This window comes from Phalacrocorax carbo, chromosome 25 (genome assembly GCF_963921805.1).
Source record: "Phalacrocorax carbo chromosome 25, bPhaCar2.1, whole genome shotgun sequence".
NCBI classification, from domain to species: Eukaryota; Metazoa; Chordata; class Aves; order Suliformes; family Phalacrocoracidae; genus Phalacrocorax; species Phalacrocorax carbo.
This window is the reverse complement of record NC_087537.1, coordinates 2,247,134-2,265,639: the sequence shown is the minus strand read 5'-3', so window position 1 is coordinate 2,265,639 and position 18,506 is coordinate 2,247,134. Positions and strand designations below refer to the sequence as shown.

Genomic DNA, 18,506 nt, shown 5'->3' with positions numbered 1-18,506 from the left:
CCCCACCAGTTACAAACAGGTGATCGGGGCCGGGCGGATGGAGGGGGCTGCGCCCCTGCCCAGCGCCCTGCCCGGGGAGGGAGGGAGCCAGCCCGGGGCACCCACCAGCGGCGCTGCACGGTCACGCAAGGGGAGCCCGAGCCCCTCTGCCACCGAGCCCCAAAAAGCCAGGCTGCGTTTGACTGGTGCCAACAGATCCCCAGATGCCCTGGTCCCACTGGGCACCCACAGCCCCAGGCGAGGGGGGTCAGGAATAAAGACGATAATTCCAGAATCCAGATCATCTTTCCTTCACCTTATAAAAATCCTCCAAAGCTTATCAGATCCCAAGTCAACACGAGATGGATTTTTTTTCATAGCTACTGCTTAAAAAAAAAAAAGTCTTTACATCATTGTAATAATAAGGGAAAGACTCCTCGTTATTTACTGAGATATATCGCTCTGCGGCTAGAAATGTCACTGCTCCGTCCCACGAGCGGCAGCGCAGATACGGACCCTGCACCGCGTGCGGCTCCCGGCCCCGCTGGGGCCGATGCGATGGCAAAACCACCGTCAATAACCGACCCTTAGCCAAAACCCGGGATGCTGGGCTGGCGCAAATCACCGCAGCCCCCCCGCAGCTGTGCGGGATGTGGCCTCTCCCCTTTGCCTCCAGCCACAGCCTTTTCGCGAGGAGAGGGGCTGCGGAGCGGGGACACCCCCCCCCAGCGCTCCCCGGAGGAGCCCCGCCGGGCGAGGGAGGGTGCAAGACGGGGCGGCAGCTCGGAGGAGGCAGCGATGCTGCCGCCGCCGCCTCGGCGCGGGCGGCACACCGGAGCCCCGCCAGTTTTCCTTACAAAGCTGGATTTCTTTCCGCCGCGCTAGGTCTGGGAGCCGTTGCCTCCGTCCCCCGGGGAGGCGTCTAGTTGGAGATGATATAAGATTTCTTTCCAGCCACTTCCTCAGCTGCTCCGCGCTCACCCTCCCCTGTGCCTTTTTATAAAAGTGCTGCTTTAGGTGGGGATTTATTGCTGCCCTGACAGCATCGCTGGGGCATCGCTGTCACCCGGAGCAGGAGCGGTCTGTGCTCCCCAGCACCCTGGGGTGCTGCCTGGCCCTGGGAGGCACCCGCTGGGCACGAGGGATGGATCGTGCCCCCAGGAACCGTTCAACGCTTGGGCTCTGCTGCTTTCAGCAAGGGGGCCCAGGCACGTCACCCACCGTCCTGCTCCGAGGACCAGCTGGTCCCTGGGCGACGACTGAGTCCCTGGGAAGAGGCAAGCAAAGGAAATGCGATGGCAAAACCACCGTCAATAACCGACCCTTAGCCAAAAACTGGGATGCTCGGCTGGCGCAAATCACCGCAGCCCCCCCCGCAGCTGTGCGGGATGTGGCCTCTCCCCTTTGCATCCAACCACAGCCTTTTTGCGAGGAGAGGGGCTGCGGAGCGGGGACCCCCGCAGTGCTCCCCAGTGCAGCCCCACCGGGTGAGGGAGGGGAATCCCTGGGGAATGGGCAAGCAAGCGAAATGCCCACACGGACGTGGGTACCAAACCCAGGGCACCCCTTGCCCGTCCGCACCCCGTCCTGCACCCCACGCTGGGGCAGAGCCGTGGCCCCTCGCTGCCTCTGCTCGTCCTGCCCCACAGACCCCCGAGCTCGCCGGCCTCCCTGGCACCTTGCTGGGCAGCCGGGGGGGAGGTATCTGCCCCAGGAGCTGCACCGAACAGCCCTGGCTCAGAGAGCATCCCTGACCCGGCGTTTGTGCCGCTCAGGCCAGGGCTGACCGCGGTTTTGCACTAGTGGGTCCGTAACACAGAGGAGAGCGCTGGGGCTCGGCGGCCAGCCTGGGATTTAAGCCTGTGCTCACAGCAACAGCCTGTCCAAACAACGATTAATGCTAAATCCTCACCCCCAGCACAAGTGCACAGACACGTGGGGACAGGCTGTGCCGGGGCACCGCAGAGCTGCAGCCAGACCGGGGGCGACGGCTGGGGCGAAGCTTTGCCTCGGCAAAAACTATTTATTTAAGCTTTTTGTACCATGCAAGCTACGGCGGGGAGCAACAGCTTCAGAACCAGGGGGCTGCAGAGAGGTGGGGAGCCCAGACAAGGTTTGCAGGGCCGTGCGGTGCCGGGCATGCAGCGGGGTTTGCAGAGAGTCCAGCCCAGCCAAGACCCGCTGAGACCTGGGCTGGGCATCACCCTTCTGTGGGTTAAATCCAGGTGCCAGCTGCCCCTCGTGGCCATCACAGCCACGGCTCTGCATGTCCATGCATGGAGAAACATCCCTCTCCTCCCCATGGCTGCTGACAGCCAGTGGGATTGAATCCACCCATATGGCAGGGGAAATCCACCTGGGACCCCCCCAGAGCTGGGGAATGTTCCCCCCTGGGGCTGGGGGATGCTTTTCCTCAGACCTGAGCGATGCTCCCCTCACCGGACCTGCTGCAAGCGGCCACCCATTTCGTGAACAGTCCAGGCCCCCGGTGAGCCTCTTCTCCAGACAGCCCAAAAGGCAAGATGGGGTCCCCATGTCCATCCCCCCCACCCCAAGAAGACATCCCTTACCTGGTCCCGCATGCGCTCCTGCTGTCCCCGGAGCGCCAGTGCGTGCTGCGGGTACTTGTTCTTCAGGTGGTCCATGAAGGCGTCCCGCTTGCGCTCCATCTCCGACTTCTGGAGGCCGGTGAGGGCTTCCAGGCTCTGGGCGGCGATGACGGTGTGCCGCCGCTCCGAGGTGTGCACCAGCCCTACGTTGGAGAAGCGCCGGGTGCCGTTGCCCAAGGTCCGGTATTCCCGCGGGTACTCGGCATCGTCCGCCGAGATCATGTGGGTGCTCGTCCTTTCGGGATCTGCACGGGTGGGGGGAGAGCAGAGAGGGGTCAGGGCCGGCGCCAGGGTGGCCCCGCTGCTATGGGGCAGAGGTGGGGTGCTAAAATTTGAGGATGGGGAGGGGGCTTTAAGCCAGAAGTGATAGCTGAGCCTAGCTGGGAGCGGAGTCATCCCTCAATGGGATACAACCAGAGGGTTGGTGGGTGCAGGATTTATCCCCCTGCGATGGCAGAGGTGTCCCCGCTCCCGGGCACGGGGCCGGTGGTGGCAGGAGGTGGATGGGGCAGGGGGCGGCAGGAGGGATGGAGGGGCTGGGATGCCACTGACACCACCACATTCAGACCGAAACATGAATAAAACAGTGTTGGGTCATTACAACGGCACAGACGAGACACAGGAGCTGGGCACCGCTCCGGAGCACAGACAGACAGTGGGACACAGACACACAGACAAACCAAAAAGAAAATTAAATGCGGGCCAGGGCAGAGGGAAGCTTGTGTCTGCCTGTCAGCACCTGCACTGTGCTGCTGCCCACGGGGGCTGGCAGGACCCCCCCATGCCCTATCTGCCAGGCTCTGCCGGAGACCCCCACCGGAGGGTCAGCCCCCCCATCCTGCAGCCGCTGCTCCCAGGAGCCAGCCCAGCCCTTGGGCACCAAACCCGGCACCGCCGCCGGGCATCGCGGGGATGCTCTGCCCCATCCCAGCCCCCTCGCAGAGCTCACCCCATCGCGGGGGGGGGCAGAGAGGGCAGCGAGGGCGGGCTGGCGGTCACGCGTGCGGTGAGGCCGAAGGGACTCGTCCCTTTGCTAATAATTCATTAGCTGCACGCTGTGATTTTCATTTCCAGGGAAGCTGTGCCGAGCGCACACAACGCGAGCGGCAATGAATGCCTGGAAGTCCCCGCACGCTGCCAGCGCCTGGCACCTCCTCGGTGGCTGCAGGACGAGGCCACCCCGTGGCCCCCAGCCCCTTCCCAGCCCCATGCCCGCTCCAGAGCAGCACTGGGGCACCGGCCCCCACCCCAAGAAGCCATTTTTGAGGGTCTCGTGCCCGTGTCGCACAGCCCTGGGCTGGTCCCAGCCACCACCACGTGCCTGCGCCGAGGTCACGAGCTGCCTGTGCCACCACTAACTAGTCTGGCCACCTGCAGCACGCGTCTTGCAGGGATTCACCGCGTTCAGGCTTTCCTTTTTTGCTCACTGTTTAACCTTGATACATTATTCATCTCCTTCCTTGTCCTTTTCTTTCCCTCTACCTTCCTTCCCAAGCTCTCGTTAAGCAAATCATAGAGGGTTTTTCCTTTTCCCTTAATTATTTATCAGCCCAATGTATTAGCTTTATATCAACTGATTGTGTTATTAATGTAGGACAGGACTCCAGCACGTGCTACAGACACAACTCCTCTGCTCAAGGTCAGGCAAGGGGTTTGCTATGAGCCAGGCAGGGACATCCTTACCCCCGCCAAAGCTTCACACCTCCCTTTCCTCCTCCAAGAAACCACCAGTCCAGCTCTCTTCCCCCATGGCTCCATCACCAAGCGTGACCTCAGCCACGGGACTGTCACCCCCGTACCCAGCAGACGGCGGCAGAATCTGAGCAAGAGCTAAAGCTCCCGGTCCCTCCCCACCTCGCCGCTTCGCTCAGCCGGGTGCCCGCAGCACCCCTGCACAGGGGAGGTCGTGGCGGCGCATCGCTCACGCACGAAACACCCCGCGATCCCCCAGGGAAAGCGGCACAGGAGGGACGTCAGCCGGGACACCTCGGTCCTTCTGCTGGCAGAGGAGAAGGCAGCACAGCGTGGGGCTGAAAGCGTCGTCCCGGGGCCCCCGGGCGCCACCGGCTGCCGCGCCTCGGCTAAACTCCAGCACCGATGGGAAATGCAGATGGAGCGATTTCTCCTGTACCGCCCCGCTGAGCCCCAGGAGCTGCCTTCCCACCTCTCCCTTCACGTAACAGCCCCACATAACACACGCTTCTCAACGAGGCTTTGCTACCAGGCAGAAGGCTCCTTCCTGCCCTCGGCCGGTCACTCAAGCACTTGCTCTACGATGGCAAAGCAGTGGAGATGTGCTGGGGGTCTGCATCCAGCACCCAGCCCAGCCCCAGCCTTGGGTGCCCGTTGGCAGCACCGTGGAGCATCCTCGAGGGGACCTGGAGCTCAGGGGAAGAGGGAGTGGGACCGCGCGCATCCCCCCGGCGCAGGCAATGTGCCCAGTGTGGTCCGGCCCCACCAAACCAGCCCCTCTGCAGTGCCAGATCCTGAACGCCACTGGGACCCTCAGCCTTGTCGTGTCCCATCGGAATGGCGTGTCGGGGAAGGCTGTGCAGGAGGGATGAAGGGGCACCCCGAAAGCCTGCAGCTGCAGCAGCGACAGGGCCGGCAGGAAGGAGCTGCATCTCCTCTCCCTTTCTGGGGATACTGGCAGTGAGGGAGCCTCGAGCTGGAGGAAGGTGCAGGGACAAGGGCTTTGTAGGGTGCAAGAGGGGATAGTTCCCTGCAGCCACCTCCCCGGTGCCTCCCCCAGCCCCATGTTTGGTGCCCTGGAGTGAGGCTGCGTTCCTGGCTCCTTCCCACCCTCCTCCTCTTCCTCTCGCTGCCAAGCCGCGCATCAGCATGCAGCTCCCCGCTCCCTAATTACATGCTCCGAGAGCGGAACGCGCCAGCTCGCTGTCTCTCTGCCGACTACTAAAAAGGATGATTTGAAAAGCCCTGCACAATCTGCACAGGGGTCAGAGCAAAGCTGGATGCCGTCAAGGGCTCTCCCGCCCCCCGCTGCACCACATCCGCTCCCGCATCCCTGTCAGGCTCCAGAGCAAGCGGAGGGGAGGCAGCCCCAGCACCGCGAACCCCGTGATCCACAAACCCCACTAAGGGGAGAGGAGGGAAAGCCACCAGAGACACACGTGTACCGGTTCCCACATCGGCCACCTTCCCCTTACAGATATTCCAGACCAGAGCGGGCAGAGATCGTTTGATAAGGGAACAGCCAGCGGCTAGGGCTCATTTGGAAAGGGACCTTAAACCACCCACGACCGTGCTTCCCTGGCACTATGCCTGAGAAAAGGGTGTTAATCCTTCCCTCCTGGCATCACCCCCAAGGGGATAATGACATCCTGTCACCCAAAATCCCCCCACCAAATTGTTTCTCTTCCTCTTTTGCAGGTACCGTGCATGGATGCTGGAGCAGCGGTACCCACACAGGGGCTGCCCCGGTGACGGCAGCAGCAGATCCCTGGAAAGTGCTTCCCGGGGCTGCTTCCAAGTAGGTCACTGGGGTAGGAGAGCTGGTGGCCAGAGCCTGCTCAGGGTCCCCATCTCGGCGCTGCCCCAGCCCAGCCAAGCGGGGTGACCCTCTGGGACATCTCCCCCCGCACAGGGGCCACCCCATCGCTTACCCATGGGCACAGGACAGCTTCCGCAGCGGCCGGCAAACTGCTTCGGCGGGACGGGGGAGGCAGCCCCCAGCTCTCCAGGGGCTGAAGGCGGCTCCTTGGCTGGGCGCAGGGCTCCCACGACAGCCAAAACCCCGCGGTAAATCCTGGCAAGCCCCTCTCCGAGCAGCGGGGGGTTAAGGGAGCGCGGCTTTCTTTGCCGATTCATCCATCCATCTTCCTTACCTACCAGCAGAGGTGTCACCCACGCCAGGGCCACAGCCTGGGCTCCTAGCAGGATGCGGCCATCGCCTCTCTCCCGGGAAAGCAGCAGCACTGGCGGCACCGGAGCCCAACCGTGCTTTGGGTGATGCTTTCCAGGACTGGTGCTTTGCAACCCAGGTAGCTGCTCTCCCTCGCTGGGAGACAGGAGTGGGAGAGGCCCCCAGAAACCTGCCCTGTGCTGTGGCTGCTGCCCCACGAGAGCCACGCCGGGTCAGAGCGGCCACAGGGTCGCTGGCACGGTCCGCTCGGATCCCCCTGGCAGGAGCTTGGCAGGGCTTTATCATAAAGAGGATCTTTCAGACACAGTTTATTACTGCAGTTTCATAAATCTTCATGAGGCAGCAAGGCTCATGCGGGCCGTGAAAGCAGTGGCAGTTAGCAGAGCATGAAAAATAGTCCAAGAAAGCAATTGTACAAAAAGGGGTGAGGGGAGGGGAAGGAGAGAGTACATTTGGGGAGAAAGGGAAGCAAAAGAATAGAAGCCCCTCGGAGCGATGCCGCTCCCCCGCACCCGGCATTAAGGCAGCGGGAAGAGCAGGATGCTCTCGCCCTCCTCGCAAAGGCGGCAGCTGCTGCACTGCCAGCTCCCTGCCTGCACAGCACCCGCGGAGGCTGCCCAGCACCCAGAGCCCTGCTCGGTGCTAACCCCTTCACCGCCGCGCTGCTGCCAGGCCCCCGGGCCGATAGCTGGGAGGGCAGGGAGAGCCTGCACGGCTCCTGCTCCGGCTGCGCTGAGCTCCTGTTGTGCTGCGTGGCCAACCTCGGGGCAGAGCCCAGAAATTACCCCCCGGCCCGAGCCAGGACCTGCTGGGGTAAAGGGACCTTCAGAGGCATTGCTGCCCAGGCTCAGCCATGCTCTGTTTCAACTCGTTTCGGGGGGGGGGGGCACAGTGGTCAAGTGCCCTCTGGGACCAGCCCCAGGCTCCCATCTCGCCCCCACCACGACGGAGTCAGCAAACACAGCCACAAAGTGCTGGGCGCTGCACAGCGGCCCGTGTTCTCCTACCAAAGCCGTGCCCAGCCAACATGCTGGGGGGGACACAAGCACCCTTCGCCCATGCCACTGCCACGTGCCAAACGGGTCCAACCATCACCAGTACTTCCCGCAGCCAGAGCTGGTCGTTTAAAATCAGTCTGCAGAGAAGCGCATCCCTGTTTCGGGCCGAGCCCGTGGGCTGTGGATGCCCCCGGCCCGTGGGGATGCTGGGAGCAGGAGGATAGATCCAGGGTCCATCCCAGCACGTGAGTGTCAAGGCGAGAGCGCCTGCACGCCCTGCCCATGCCTTGCACGGTGCCAGGCAATAAGAAGAGCGAAAGCTGATGGGCGGCTGGGCTGAGGCTTCCCTGCCATCCTCTTCCTCCCAGGCTGATGGAGACATAGCACCGAACCTCCTGGGAAAAGCCAGGCGATGCCAAGGCCACCCACAAGGGACCATTAACATCTGTCCCGGCACAAACCTCCCCCGTGCCTGTGCTATGCCCGGCAGCCCCCCGGGAGGTGAGGGATGCAGCTCTCCCACCTCCTCTCCCCGTTCCCAAGGGTCCCACCCACAGCACCGAGCTGTGGCTTAGCCCAGGCTCAGCAGCAGGCTCCCCGCCATGCTTTTCACTCCCAAATTCAAGCGGAACCAAGGAAAATAAAACACCACCCGCTGACTATTTCATCGGGAACTTCCCAGCCGGGTTAGCGCAGACCCCACGGCCCCACGCTACCCGCACCGCAGCCAGGACACTCTTGGCTCCTTGAAGGCAGGCAGGGGCACGGTGCCCGCGCGCGGTGGCAGTCCGGATGCAGCTCTGCAGACCCGGCCCTGCCTGTCCCCAGCTGCTACGTGCCCTGGACGCTGCCTGCGCCCCGCTAGCGCCAGCCCAGCTGATGCTGCTGGAGCTGCAGGGCGATGAGGAGCCGGCCCGAAGCCATGCGCTGTGTTGGTGCACACTGGTTCCTCCCCAGCTGGAGCTCGGGGCGGTCCAGCTGTCATCTCTCCCCGACACTGCCCTGACAAGCAGCTCCTTTACTTTGGAAGTAGAGAAACAACCGGATAAATTCCTATGTCATTGTCAAAACCCAAATGGAAGGAGAAATCCCATCTGGCCAGCCCTGTGAAAAGCGGCAGCTACTTCCCACCTCACCAGGTGTTATCGCACCCACGCGTGCACATGGAAATGAGAGACGAGCTCACCTCCTAACTCCCATGGGCAGCAGTGCCAAGCGCAGGGCCAGCACACCCAGCTGCTCACTTTGCACTCAGGATCCGGACCAGCACTCACCTGCCCAGAGCCCCATCCCCACATGCCTCCTCTGAGACGGGGCGCATGGGCCAGGCTGACCCCCACGCTCTGACCCAGGGAAAGGGGACCCGCCGCCCCAAGGAGCTCCTCCAGCCTTGCCCTCCTCAGCCTGCAGCTGCTTTCGCAGGCAGGGCTCCCTGCCACCACGCTGCCCGTCCCCTGCCCGCGCGCAGTGCGGGCTTTCCACTGAAGCAGCAGCTGAAAAGCATGAACTGGCCCTTGTCCTTCCTGCTCCTCACATTGCCTCCTTGGCTCAGCATCTCCCCGGGATCTCCTGCCAGCTCCAAGCTGGGAGCCACCCCTACCCTTCCTGGCAGATGGGCGTGCGGGTCGGAAGGCGGCCGTGATGCTGAAGAGCAAGAGCCCAGTGGGGTGGGCTCTGCTTGCAAGGCAAACAGGGGGTCTGTAAGTGGCTGAGCCTTGTGTGACTGATCATATGGTGACTAAGCAGCTCCACTTTCCCCTCGCAGCACCGAGCTCAGCAGCTGGTGGAGCTACAGATGCCAGGGCGAGGTCTGGGGCTCATGGGCAGAGCGGACCCCCCTCCTCTGGTGGCAGGAGCCGGGTTGCTCTGGATGCCTGCAGCAGCACAGATGTGACATGACTTGTGCCACGGGCCAGGTAAATAGAGCTTGGTAGCACCAGGGGATGCTCCAGAGGCAGCCAGTGGGCAGCGATGCCCCCATTGCCCTGCAGGAAGGGCAGCACCCAAGCGAGGGTTTATTCCCACCCATTCAGGCCCCCCAGGATGGATTGGGGATTTCCTGGGACAGCAGTGGGAAGCATTGACCCCAGAGCAGCGGGAAGGCAGGAAGGAGCAGCCCTCACTCAGGCAAGGGAAAAGAAGATGGACAGAGGGCGAGCTCGTGAAGGGCAAGGCAGCACGGGAACGATGGCGCACAGCTGGGAGAGCTAGGGCTAACCTTTCCCCTGCCATCAGCTTCCTCCCCAGCCTTTGGCAGGAGACCAAAGCCCGCAGCATCCTCTGCACATGGAGAGCATCCCTGCCTGGGGCAGCGCCTTCCGTGCCGGGGACCAGAGGGGAACGGAGCCCCGCGTGCCCTGGCAAGAGGCCGCATCCTCAGCTGGCAGGGATGGCACAGGGGCTGGGGAGATGCCAGTGGCTCGGGAACGTCAGATAAAAATAAAGGAGAGGAGAGGATGGAAGGGGCCAGGCTCTTCACAGCATAAACACAAGCCACATTGTGGTCTCTTCTCCCACCCACGCAGCAGCAGCTATTCAAGGCAGTGCAGCCGGCGGCCTGGCAACTGGCATGCGATTATCCCGGGCAGCGCCAGCCAGGTCCAAGCCTGGGGATCCCCCCTTGGCCCCCGGATGGGAGAGGGAAACTGAGGCATGGGGCTGGGGGAGGAAGGAGCCTGCCCCAGAGTGCCTGAGTCTGGCTGCAGGTGGGGATGCTGAGGCATGAGGGGGTTGAACCCAGTGTCAGAGCAGGGGAGACGCACAGGCAGAGCCGCATGCCGCCTTCGTGCCCAGCGCGGTGCCCTCGCTGGATCAGCATTTAGCATCTCACCAGAGGACCCGGAGTTTTCCCAGCATCTTGGCAGCGCCCGCTGACTCCCACCACCACGCTGAGACACTCGAGCGCAGCGTCTGCCTCCGTGCAGGGTGTGCCTGGACACGGGGCAGTGACTCACCCTCAGTCGTGCGGCGAAGCGGAGCCAAGTCTCCCTGTGAATCCAGGTCCTCCCTCACGCTCAGCCCAGGGGGAGAAGCCTTTGGGATGAGCCCAGGATGGTGGCACGACCTGGGACCCCGGAGCCCCCATCACCCGCAAAGCTGCCGTCTCCATCCCCCTTACCCTGCAGACAGGTGAATTCATGCTGCTCCGAGAAGCCACCCTGCCCCGCGGGTCTCCCTGGAGGATTCCCAGCACCGACCAGTGCCTCAATTCAAGAACAGCCCCAGAGATGCAGCCGCGCCCACCGCGCTCCTGCAAAGCTGGGTCGCGGTACGGGGGTCCCAGGAGCTCCCGCCTTGAGCTGCCCAGGCAAATTGCTCTGGAAATCAATTCCAATCTATGAGGCATCAGGAAAGCAATAAACTGCCCTTCAAGACACCAAATTGATGGGTCTTTTTAGCCCATAGCAGAGGGAGGGAGATGGGGAGAGGCGCTGTGTGGGAGGACAGGGAGCATGGGGAGGTGATGGCGGGGGGCCAGGGTCCTGCTGCAAGCAAGAACTGGGTCCAATTAGAAGGAAATGGCCCCAAAACCAGCTTTTGATGTAGCAGAGTGCAGGGAAGATGAGTGTCCGCATGCCCTGCAAAACTGCTCCAGGGATGGATGGACAGGGAAAGCCTGGGAGAGCGGCTGCCGGCCCCCCGGGAGCGGGAGGCTCAGGCTCCAGCCTTCACCGATAACCTGCGGCTGCGCGTATTTCCTCGGTTGGAGGCAGGACCTCGTCTGAGCCTGCGATCAGGGCTTTGGATTTGTTTCTTATTGTCATCTCTCTGCCAAGCAGAGCAAGAGGGCAGAGGCGCGGGGAGGCCACGGAGCCAGCCAGGGGGCAAGGGGGAGGCTTGCAGAGAGGAGGAAGAGGAGGGTGGGCTGCAGGGGACACACAGCATGATCAAAAAAATCAATTCCTGGCAGGACTATTCCTCCCTCTAATGAGACACTGAGGGAAGTCACTAAACAGAGCAAGGCCACCTCAACCGCTTCCATGACAGGAGAGATGCGAAGGAGCAGCACGGTGAGGCAGCGGGAGGGGGCTTTGGCGGCAGGACCCTCCGGCCTGGCCCGTGGCCACAGGCAACTGCAAGATAAGAGCCAAGAGCCAGGCACGAGGCTGTTTGCAGGCTGCGTCCCGCTCTCGGGGACAGCCACGGGGGATGCACGCCGGCAGCCCAGGCGTTACCACGCCAGCTTGGAAACACAGGCGAGCTTTGCTTCGGAGAGCTTGCAATCAAAAGGCAGAGACAAAAAGCAACAAGTCGATGGCGAGGAAGGCTAAAGGATGAAACAAAAAAGCTCCCGTGCAGGGGAAAGCAGGCGGGCAGAGCGGGTTCGGGGCAGAGTGGGTGATGCCCCTGCCTGGCACGCAGCAACGCACCGCGCCAGCGCTGCGGTTCTGCTAAATGCACTTGGTGCAGTTTTTCAAGCAAGCTAATCACTTCCTCTCATCTCCTGCCATTAGTGCAGCCACGCTCACCGCTCGCTCGCCGGCAGGAGGCCGAAGCTGCCTGACAGGAGCTTCGACTATGAGCTGCACCTCATTAAAAGCAAATTCATCAGAAAGAGCACGGCAGGGCCAAGGGTGGGAACCACCTCTCCAGCATCCCTGCAGGGAGGGGGGCTCGCAAGAAAGGCACTAAGGGAAGAATTCAAGCCAAACCCGTGGCTTTTCCAGCCCTTGCCCTGCAACCTGGGATTAGAGCCTCCACCTGGAGTCACCAAAGAGCTCAGCTCCACGAGAAATCACCTGGGAGGGGGATTTTCCCCAGCTTGGCATGCCAGGGACCGCGGCGATGCTGGCTGCTGCAGGCAGAGCTGCGCTGTGCTCAGCCCGGCACAACACTTGGCCCGTCTCTGCTTTGGCACAGGAGGACCCAACTCTTTCGAAGACTTGGCTCCCGCCGCCATCGCGACGTGCTTGGACGCACAGCCCAGAGCTCAGCGGCTCCGGCCACAGCACCGAGCCCGGCTCCCGCAGCCTCCGGGCTGGAACTGGGGGGGCACTGCCTTTTTGGGTGACTCCTGCCAGGAGACGGGGTGATGCTACGCTCCAGCAGCTGCGGGGGAGAGGCTGGAAGAAGCAGTTTTCTTGTTATGGGGGGGCTCAGGAGCCCAGGAATGCTCCAAATGGGGTGTGGAGAACAGACCCTATTTATAAGCGCACAGGTAGCACGTAGGTGGTTGGTCACAGCCTGCTGTGCCAGCCTGGTTAGTCACAGCTAGTTAAAAATCAAAAATGCTGAAAAAAAATTGCTCTGATCCCCGTCCAAAGCTTCTTTGATGCAGGAAAATGCATTCACAATTTGAAACATGGGGTAAGATCCTCCCGGGCTTTGCTGTCAGCCCGATCGGAGACCCTGGCACACAGACCCTGGCACAGGGATGCAGCTGGGATGCGGGTCCCCCCGTCCGCAGGGCAGGAGGACACCAAGGTGCCCAGTCCACCCCATCCCCCGATACATCCCACCTCGAAAGGGCCCCGCGTCCTGTGGTGGGTGGCATGAGGACAAGGCCACTGCAGCATCCCCAGGGGCAGATGCCATCCCTCCCCATCCCTGCCAGCGCTGAGCAAACCCTCGCGCTGCTTCCCACCTTTCCCAACCCCGCCGGGGCCCGCCGGAGGGAAAGCTACAGCCCTTCCACCCCGCAGCCCTTCCACCAGCACCAGTCAGAAGCTGTCCAGGCAGCGAGGTTTATTCAAGCAAAAGGAGGGCAGCAGCAGCTGCCTGCAGCCCTGCCTGCCTCCTCCCACCAGCGCCGGGCATCCAGCCCAGCCTGCGCCATCGCCTCCCAGGGCAGAGCCCACCTGCGTGGGGCTGGGACCGTCCCCGAGGGGCCAGCATCACCCGGCGCCCCCGGAGCCCGCGTTTCCCTCCCACGTACCCCCCCCCAAAGTCCATACCCACGAGCAACGGAGTCAGCCTGTAGTCCCCGGGCTCGGCGGGTCTCTCCTGCTCCCGCAGCCTCGGTGCGGCTCTGGGGGAAGCGCCAAAGGGATGCTTTGCCCAGCGAGGAAGCATGGTCGCACCCAGGCAGCCAGGAGGAACCAGGAGACGGCTCAGAGCACGGCTCCAAAATCTGTGCGACAAACACATGCATCTTATCGCATATGTTTAAACCAAATTAAATATGGTTTTACTAATCACTTGGCATTTAAAGCAACACACCGTCTCTGTCAAGTTAAATCTAAGGAGACGTATCCAGTTGCATTAGCTGTTCATGTTAATTAAATACAGAATCGGTTCATTATTAAACATGTATGCAGCCAAAGTGAGCAACTAGGTGGATTGTTACCGACCTTATTACACGGCACTGACCTCGAGGAAGCCCGCGTGCAGCGATCGGTCGGCGCTCAACCCTTCGGTGGCTGTCGCCTTACATCCAGAGCCGAGTCCTCTGCACGGGGAAGCGGAGCCAGAGCGGTGCCGGTGCACGGGGCGGAGGGATGCAGGAGCTCCCGAGCCGGTGGTCTGCCGTCGCCCAGCTCCCGGCGCCCGCCGGTGCCCCCTCCCGTCCCCGAGCTAGCGAGGGGCGCTCGGCCGGCGGGCAGGCGGTGGGGCTGTCTCCGTGGCTGGCAGTCGCTGCCCCAGTTTCTCTGCCAGCGGCCATCGCATCCTCCCGGCTCCAAGCCAACGCTTTTGCTCACATCCTTTCCCTACCCCAGCAACTTTTCCCCCCCTGCCCGGTTTTATTCCTCTCCTCCGTGCGGATGTCTGTCTCTCTTGGTCTCTTTTCTGGCTCAGGCGTTTCAGAGCTCCCCGTGGGTCTCTGGGTATTATTTTTTTTCTTCCTCTTGAAATGTCAGCGTGCCCCCTCAAACACATCACATGGGCTGGCAGCCAGGAGCCAGTGCACAGCCATGCACAGCCGTCAGCGCCTGCAGACTGCCGCGCTACCCCCTCCCTGCCCGGCCAAAGCCAGGGCCCGCCGGCGGCGTGCCGCGGGCTGCCGGCGTGCCGCGGGCTGCCGGGGCCGCGCACGGAGCCCGTCACGTGCTCCCAGCCCCCCTGGGTGAGCCGGTACACACGTACGGGGGACCAGGGCTGCTGGGTGCTGGGGATGTGAGGGCCTGTTTGCCCCCACCCGCCCACCCGGTGCCACCAACCTGCCCAGCCCCGGGCACGGCCACCCCGAGTCCTGCCCAGCCTGCAAGAGCTGGCCCACGGCTGATCCCACGCCAGCCCCGGGGGAGCTCAGGTAAAGCAAACCTGCAGCCGCCTCCCAGGGCTCACAGGAGAGCCCCTCCACAAAGGTCTTGGTCCCCAGGACACGACACTGGATGCAGCAAAGACCTGAGAGGTGCCAGAGGCACAAACCAGCTCCTCTTGGACCATCCAAGCTAATCAAGACCATCGCTGCGCCTGCATTTCAGAGGGTGTTTGCACACCTCTTCCCCCAAGGTCCTGGGGCAGATGCTGACCCAGCCACAGGTACCCCAAAGCTCAGTCTTATCCCAATCCAAGGCAGCCCGGCAGGACCACGACCCCCAGCACAGCCCCGACCCGTCCTGTGAGGGTACCCTTCAGCTGAGCTGCCACCCAACAGGCCCGAAATGCATTTAAGAGCAAACCCCAGCAGCATCCTGAAACCACCTGCACATGCACTTAGGGGGACACTGGCACCCTGGCCCCCGGTCACAGTCATGGGAGAGCCAAGAGCTGCATTTCTACCTGTCAAAAGTATTAAATATCCAGGTGAAACCACCACGGCCTCAGCATTGCTCCGAGAAACCTGATCTACACAGAGTTAAAAAGCCACCAAAGGGCACTTTGCTGATCAACTAGACAGAAGCCAATTAAACCACCTTGCTTGCAGAAAAAAAATCGACTCACCTGTGCAGGAGACGGCCCTCTGCTGCCTGCACGCTGCCTGCACGCTGCCTGTCTGCAAGGGGAGTTTCTCCTGACATCTGTGGCAGAGCAATCCCAGCTAATGGCTGACGATGGCACGTGCTCTGCCCAGCTCCGGCCTCTCCTGCCATAGAGCCCCACCTGCCTCAGTCCTTCCCACCTTTCCAGGTCTCTCCCCTCTTTTTCAGTGCTGGGAAGAGGCTTTGCAAACGCACCCCTTTTCCCTCCATCCTCCATTCCCAGTGCTTCTCCCCAGCCAGCTGCACCAGCTCATTTTGGCATCCTAAAAGCTATCTCGTGGACTTCCAACCTCTCGAGCCTTAAAACCGCAGCCCAGACAGCCCCGGGTAGGAAGGGGCTGTAGAGCCCAGAAAACCTCACGCCAAAGACCTGCAGGCAGGATTTATCTCCATTTTTGCAGATGGGGAAACTGAGGCACAGATGGACGGGGACAGCAGTGCTCCTGGCTCGGAGCCCAGCAGCCGCAGGGCAAGAAGGGAGAAACTCAGGAGTGCTGATCTCCTGGCTGGAGCCCTTCCAGGCTCTCCTACAGCCGCAGCCGTGAGTCACGGCTGGCACAAGCAGGCAGGATTCATTGCACGCTCTGCCATTGACGATCCCCCCAAAAAATCCTGCTCCTCTTTGCCGAGCACTTCTGGAAAGCGCTGAGCGGGGCGGCTGGGCTGGCTCCCGCACACCACACGCGCAGGGCTGGCTTCTTCCCCCTCCTCCCTTAGTCTGGGGCCAAGGGCATCTCTCCCTCCGCGTTTATACCATGCCTATATCATCTGTAGCCTGCGTGTTACTTGCATTGGCACACCAACCATGCTTACCATGCTGAGTCAACACCACAGGGAAGAGGTAGAACATGCTCCAAAGAGCTTTGAGTCAATACAAGCGACACAGATGGAAGGCGAGAGTCGAGGAGACATGACCAAGGGCAAACAGCGGGTCAGTGGCAGGGCTGGGAAGCTTGCCCAGCCCTTCTGCATGCCAGGACCCAGAACAGCAGGGGAGATGCACCCTCCTCCCTGCCACAGGGACAGCACAGGGGTGCTAGACCTGAAGCTGGAGGTCTGGGGCCACGAGGAGGGTGTAGGGATGGGAGGATGCTACGCTGGAAAAGCAAACACGATTACTGCTGGCAGCAAGGATTAATTGTCCTTCCTGCTGATCCCTGAAACCTGGCTCGCTCCCGCAGTCCCGCTGCAGGGAGGGCCAGAGGATGGGGTGACCTTTTAATTCTGATTGCTCTGCTGATGAGGAGTAAATAAGCATTATTGCAGTTTGAGAGCTGCTCAGAAGGGCCTGCCTGCAGATCCATTGCTGTCTCACATCCATCGCACTGACGGTCCCCACACTCCGGGGGGGCAGAGCAGCAGCCGTGCCCCATTTCACAGGCAGGGAACTGAGCTGCCGCAGGGTGGGGGCAGGAGCCGAGGGCAGCACCAGGCACCTGGGTGTACCCCAAGACCCTTCCATCACCCCGTCGCTGCAGGGGCAGCGGGTGCCAGGCACCACCCCAGTCCCACCAGCATCGCTGGCCCCTGCACTGCTGCACCAGCACCACGGGGACGGTCCCCAGGATGCCATCACCCCGGGAAGGGGCACCGTTACCTACAATTGCACCCTGAAAGCCCAGCTAGACTTGCTCAGTGACGCAGGAAAAAGCCTGGTTTTAAATGCAAAGGTAGGTCTTCACACTCTGGGACTTTCAAAGGCTCTGACTTCTCCTGCCGTGCAAACCTGAGCTGGCAGTGTGGCAGCAAGAGCCACTTGGGCTCACAAAAAGCCCATTGCTAGGTGACACCTCGCCTTCACCAGGGCCGGGATGAGCAGCTACGCGTCAGCAAGACAATTCCCAGGGAGAGGCTGGTAAAAGCAGCTAACACGTTGGGGCAGGACGTCTGCATTTACACCTGCAACGCCAGACATGGTTTTGCTCTCAGCAGCTACCCAAGGACCTGTTTCCAGACAGCACCAGCACCTAATGTGCCTGCGAGGGAGAAGGATGCCCAGTGCCCGGCTCTGTGCCCCCTCTCCAGTCGCTGGTGCCGGCTGGGCGCCGGGCAGTGCTCTCCCCTCCAGACACCAGCCGATTCCTCCATGCTACCTCTCCGTGCCCCTATTTAATCTGTAAGCTCTTCAGAAACACGACTGCTTCTCACAATGCCTGCGTACAGCCCCGAGCACAATGAAGCCCCGCTCTGCCCCGGCGCCGCTCGTTGCGGTTGCGATCCGAACAGTAAGACAGTCATCGGGCGGGGGAATACAGCCGCCTTCCCCCCGCGCCGGGCCAGACAGCACGGCTTTGTGTCTGCTCACAACTGGGCTCAGCACACGCAGTCTATACGGCAATATTCACGCATGCGGTGCCCTAACACGCCACGCACAGTAGGCCTATTGTACATCATTCAAACGACAAGATATGGGGAACTAACCCGTCGCTCCGCTCCCGGGGTGGGCGACGCTGCTCAGGAGCGGGCAGCGATGCCGAGTCCCCGGCGCTGGAGGAGGCGCGGGGACCTGCCACGCCAAGCAGCCAAGGATGCTCGGAGAGGCAAAGAAGAGTTAACCAGGAGCGGAGGGACACGGGAGGTCTTGCAAACAAAAAAACCCTACCATGCTGTAGGCAGTTTGATCCACCTGTGCGACCAACGCTCGGCACCGCCTGTGCGACCAACGCTGGGCTGCTGGACCCAGGTCCACCCCGTGTGAACGGACGTGCCCCGGCCCCGGTGGCTGGGGCGGATGAGATGCCAGATTCAAGCGTTTCCTGCAGCAGCCAGTCTGCCCGTCCCCTGCGATGGATGGACAGACAGCCTTTCCCTGCTCACACCCAGGCGTTTGAAGCATCGGGTGGCCGGAGAAGGAGCCTCCGCTAACGGCACCCACCTGAGCGCAGCGCTGAGCTGCTGAGCCGGGCAGTGCAGGTCTGATGGGAAACCAGTGCCTCATCAGGAAACGCTTTCCCGTGCTTGAATTCCCCTCCTCACCCGACAGTGTCCATCACCAGGCCACAAAGGGCCCCGTCAGGACGCGAGCTCTACCTCAGGCCAGAGGGGTCGGGTGGCCAGTGACTCTGGGGACTGTGACTGTAGGTCGGTTTAGACCAGACCTTATCCCAGTCCAGGAAAAAGACCCTCGCCCAGACACGACAGAGCACTGGCCTCAGAGCAGCTTAGAGCTGGGTGG

At 62.1% G+C, this 18,506-nt stretch overlaps 1 protein-coding gene across 2 annotated transcripts in view; it reads right to left on the bottom strand.

The window, feature by feature from the left end:
- Positions 1–13,533, bottom strand: part of SRCIN1 (SRC kinase signaling inhibitor 1) — a 60,859-nt gene extending 47,326 nt beyond the window's left edge. For both annotated transcript variants that reach the window (XM_064473638.1, XM_064473639.1), the window contains exons 1-2: positions 13,364–13,533; positions 2,550–2,833 (exon numbers count right to left, since the gene is read on the bottom strand). In XM_064473638.1, coding sequence (XP_064329708.1) covers positions 2,550–2,833; positions 13,364–13,481 — 402 coding nt within the window. In that variant the 5' untranslated portion in view covers positions 13,482–13,533. The remainder of the gene's footprint in view (positions 1–2,549; positions 2,834–13,363) is intronic.
- Between the last annotated feature and the right edge of the window lie 4,973 nt (positions 13,534–18,506).